We start from the raw sequence: 4,839 nt of genomic DNA on the forward strand, positions 1-4,839 counted from the left end.
ATCTCCAGACTTGAGTCTCATCTCTTGTCCACCTCCGAGTCTTAGGGGTTAAACCTTAGGACTAACTCTCTGGCTCTACCTTAGGGTAGTCTAACCTCTGTTCTGTTTCTACTCCAGACTTCCATAGTAGCCTTACTCCATCCCCACATAAAGCCTTCCGGAGTTCCGCCGAACTCCACCGACACTAGTCCTCCGGAACTCCCCAGACTTCTGTCGGACTTCCCCTCTGTCCCCCGGAAATTAAAGGGCACATACTCGGGTAAGGGGTGCAGTGCACAAGCTGAAGCCAAAGCCCTTTGAGCAACCTCTCCCTTGAGCACAACCTTAACAGAGCCCCTTTTCTTGTATGTCTCAGTCATCTTTCTAATAATTCTGTGCACTCAGCACATAGCCTTTTGCTATGCTATACTACCCACTTAGAGTATATAAACATATGTACAATTATCTGTAGATCTTCAGTCTGAATATTACCTTTTCTAAGCCCTGCTCTCTTGCCCTTGCTCTTGGGCAAACCCCTTGACAACTCCTGCTTGCTGGCCTAGGGGATTGACTCCCTAGGTCGGCTGCCTCCTCCGCTCATCCGACTTCCCGCGCCTCCACCGCCTTTCCCATGTGTCGGACTTGTGACTAGTACTCTCATATCTCTGTCCTCTGTGTTCCCATTCTGCTTTGGACTTCGTCTGAGCAGTCTCCTCTGCTCCGCTCTTACTGTTAGCTCCAACTGCAGTAGCCCTCCGACTCTCCCCTGTAGGGCGGACCAATCTCCACCCGACGTTCCCATGCTTATCTAGTAGTCCGTCGGTCCAACGTCCTGTCGGAGCTCGTAGAACTCGAGTTGGACTACAATCCAAAATTAGGGGCATGTACTCAGGTAAGGGGTGCAGCGCATGAGCTGAAGCTAAGCCCCTCAGACTCTGTCCTACCCCTGAGCACAGTCTTAACAGAATGTAATTGTGAAAGTGTCTGATGATTGCTTGAGTCATTTGTATAATGGCCGGATGTCTGAAGAGCTGAGCAGTTGTTAGCTTGCTTAGCATTGGTAGTCAAAAAAACATGTACCGTCATGTTGGAGTCTATGTGATGATAGGTTTGAATGAGGACCTTGATGAGAGAGTATTGGTAGGCTGCAACGTCTTTGACCTGTTCCTTGATTGCAGGCAAAAGACCCCACGAGCCTAGGACAATTGCCCGCACTAAGCATTTTATCTCATTGCAGAGGTTCATGGGAACTGTCTTGAGACTTTTTAATATGCCGTGGCTGTTCTTCAATATCCAATCTGTTGCGAGGGCTAGGGAAATATGAGGCTTTTGTTCACAAAAGAAGCAAGCACATACCTTTGTGGCTGATCTGCTCTATCATGGAGCTGACGAGGGCGTCATGTACCTCAGACGCTAGTGGCGCCCTGCACAACATCATGTTTTTGTTGAATAGTGCTAACTTTAGGGTTTTGCATGCTTGATTGGAAATCACCTTCTTCAAGAGTTGTATCTTCTTGGAGGTGGTAGTGTTGAGAGGTATCTCGGACTCGGACTCGGACTTGGAGTCGTCATCAGGAAGCGTTGAAGGCCCTGCAGCAGTCGAAGGCATGGTGATCGAAGGCCCAGCAGTTGAGCAAAAAGAGTTCCATACGTTTGCATTGACTCGGGGTCTCTGGACCCTTGACGTATGCGATGTACCCTGACCAGTGGACATTAGTAAGTTTGCAACATTGTCGAGATCAAAGCTTACTCTCACAGCTTCGCTCTCAAACCCGACTTGCCAAGCTTGTGGAATGGGTGATGGCTTTGGATGCACCATCCGACTGTATGGCTGGCTGTGGGTTGATGCGTGTGCTTCGGTTGTTCAATGTCTCCAAAATGGCAGCGCTCAGAACAATTCCACCATGTGTTCAAGGTCTGTGGTGTTGGGAGGAAGATGAGGACGAGGGGCAGCAATGTTGGGGCCAGTGAAATTGAGGTTGGGTAGAGAGTCAGGGTTGGGTAGAGCATAGTTTGGGTTGGGTAGAGGAAAGTCGGGGTTGGGTAGAGTAAAGTTGGGGTTAGGCATAGCAAAGTCAGGGTAATGCGCAGAAAAATTGGCGTTGGGAGGAGGGAAGTCACTGGCGTTGAGTGGAGTAAAGTTGGGTGGCGTGAAGTTGCTGGTGTTGGATGGATTGAAGTCAGGGTTGGGGGTGGGAGAAGTAAAGGATGGGTGGGGACAAGTAAAGTACAGGTTGGGCAAGTTGAAGGAGTTGGGAGCAAAAATGTTGGAGTTGGGAGCAGCCTGAGTGAAGCGGAGGTTGGGAGCTGTAGTACTGTTGTGGTAGGGTTGCATATATGGGACATCAATGCCAAACAATGGATCAACAGAGATCGAGGTGGCATTGAAGCCCAAGTCCAGTCCAAATTGATGGTTAAAGTCGGCGGCTGCATTGGAGTATTGAGATTGCTGCTTCATGTCCATAAACAAAACACAAGAGGGAGGAAAGGCTGATGAACCTTGGCTTTTTCTTTGCCCTTGTATGAGGACATGATTATGGGGGAAAGCAAGCCTAGAAATGAAAACTCAGAAGCAGCTGGTTGATATGCTGAGACTTAGAACATGATTGAGTAAGTTTCTGGTCAAACAAATCAATTATCGAAATTGATCATATCTGATTTCATAGCAATACATACTTCAGTGCAACAAGAAATCATACCCCACATTACAAAAAGGCAACTTCAAATATTTGATTATCAGGCACTCATGGATTTGTCCTTCCCAGCAATACAAATAACTAAAATGTTGCATCAGCTGCCCACGTGCCAACTGGCTTCTATGCATCATAATATGTACCTTAACAGTTACCGGATGTATTTGAACCACAAAGGCTGTCATCAGTTTCGCTCTCGCCTCCTTTGATGATCAAAGCTTTGAGTTCCTTTGCAAGTTCCTCTTTGGATAAAATGAGTTCACACTGCTCTGCATGAGACTCAAGTTGATCGAGTTGTTCATCTACAGTGGCCAACAATGCCAAATTGTTATGGTAGACTGTCCTGTTGAAGTCGAAGTCATCTTTAATTTTTGCCAGGGACCGGTCCAATAAGAACCTCTCAAACCAGATGGCTTCGTGAGTGGCATCCAAATAACCCTCTACATTGTTACGCTGGAGCTCATGTAGGAGCTCCGCGTGGCGTTCTTCCTCCTCTATTTCCCACACAGTTAACATAACGCAGAGACACTTGATTTCACATGAGGCTTGCTTCAGCCAAAGTAGCTTTCTGAATGGCATTGTCCAACATCGATTGCAAACCATGTTTCAGGATATCCTTGCTCTACATGGCAACTTGTCAGCCAAAAATATGTTGCAAAAATCAAAACTTACTGCTTCAACTTCTATGAAAGAGGTTTCACACTGGTCATTTCTTGCAAGTGACTTTGCTGTGAAGCAAAGTTCTGCTGAAGCTAGTGCACCAGGCTTTGCGCATGGCTCAAATTTGTTACCATCTTGTGTGCATCTAGCCAATTGACGTATGATGGCATTTGGCAGATAAGAAGGAGATGAATCTATAAGGGAATCAATCATAGCACTGAGGGCCATGACCCTTAGAAACTTGTCATGTAAGGTCGCCAGTAGTAGCCCGCCAAATAGCCCATCTTTTTGCAATATTGCCCATGGCCCTCGGGATCTGCAAGTTCAGTTACCAGTGAAAACTTAGAGTCTAGACAATTTTCAGCTTACATGCTCATGGCTCTCCTGATGATAGCGTGAAGGTGAGCTCTTACTACCAGGGCTCGGTGTCTTTGTACGACTGAGTTTCATGCTAGTCGCAAAATTGGTAGCTGCAGAGAGTAGTGGGACTACATCAGCTAATATCAGTAGCCTTCAGAGTTTGAATGACTTAGCTGTTTGTAATGATCTTACTAGTTGCTACTACTAGTAGTATTCTCCTGTCAGAAGTCTTGGGTGATTAGTGATGAAGATAGCTCACAACGTCACGGTTGGGGCCTGGGAGGTGAGTTCTATGGTCTTACCTCTTGGACGATGATTCCCTCCAACATTCTGAGCTCTCTAATAATCTGAGTCGTTCGAGTGACTCATCCTGTCATATACCTGATCCAACCGCTCCGATACTAATATCCACTCCACCTTCTGACCACCTCCGCTCCATCCATCCTCTGCTCCATCCAATCACCATCCGCATCCACTCCTATGCTTCCGCTCAACTGCCCAACCGGTCCCCTTCCATAATGTCTCCATTCAACTGGAACCTCTTTCCCCTTTTAGATATATACTTTCCCCTTCAGTACATAGACCCTTACTTCCGGATCACCAGTAATTCCTCTTACCGCTTGGTCACTGATCCAACATGTACATATTGATATCTGCTCTGACTTATGTCTTCGCCTGTGTATGTACTTACAAATTATATCCTTAGTACATAGCCTTACAACATAGTAATCCTGATCACTGCCTCATACTTAGAAGTATATAACATATCCTGTATTTAGATATTTTCCTCAGTCTTAATATTACTTGTCTTCTTGCAGTTACTACTTGTGAGAATTCTCAGTAGGACCTTGCCTTCTCTGGACACAAGTTTCATCCTGTTGTCACCTCCAACCCTCCGCTCCAACTTAGAGCCGTGCTCTAAGTCTTCTCCTTACTTCCCCGCTCCTATCAAGCATTCCCCCCGCTCCTTTTCACCCTCTGCATTATCCTCTGCCTTCCCTGCTCCTATCAAGTATTCCCCTGCTCCTTTCCACCTTCCGCATTATCCTCCGCCTCCTCTGCTCTGCTCCTAGTCGGCCCACCGCTAGTAGCACTTACCTCCCGACCCTCAAAGCAGACCTAAGTGGTCCACTCGTCCTACCATCGG

At 46.9% G+C, this 4,839-nt stretch overlaps 1 protein-coding gene across 1 annotated transcript; it reads right to left on the bottom strand.

Annotated features, from left to right (window-relative positions):
• Positions 1–1,061: 1,061 nt before the first annotated feature.
• On the bottom strand, positions 1,062–3,709 carry EDB91DRAFT_1088933 (uncharacterized protein; the record flags this gene model as incomplete). The annotated part of the gene is made up of 11 exons (XM_041316543.1): positions 1,062–1,073; positions 1,102–1,289; positions 1,336–1,403; positions 1,440–1,678; positions 1,730–1,810; positions 1,883–2,428; positions 2,479–2,531; positions 2,828–3,166; positions 3,273–3,294; positions 3,345–3,648; positions 3,702–3,709. 11 exons carry the CDS (start codon positions 3,707–3,709, stop codon positions 1,062–1,064), a joined length of 1,860 nt encoding a protein of 619 aa, XP_041168841.1.
• Positions 3,710–4,839: the final 1,130 nt, after the last annotated feature.

The sequence above is a fragment of the Suillus paluster genome (assembly GCF_016628075.1).
Source record: "Suillus paluster strain FC165 chromosome Unknown EDB91scaffold_249, whole genome shotgun sequence".
Lineage (NCBI taxonomy): Eukaryota > Fungi > Basidiomycota > Agaricomycetes > Boletales > Suillaceae > Suillus > Suillus paluster.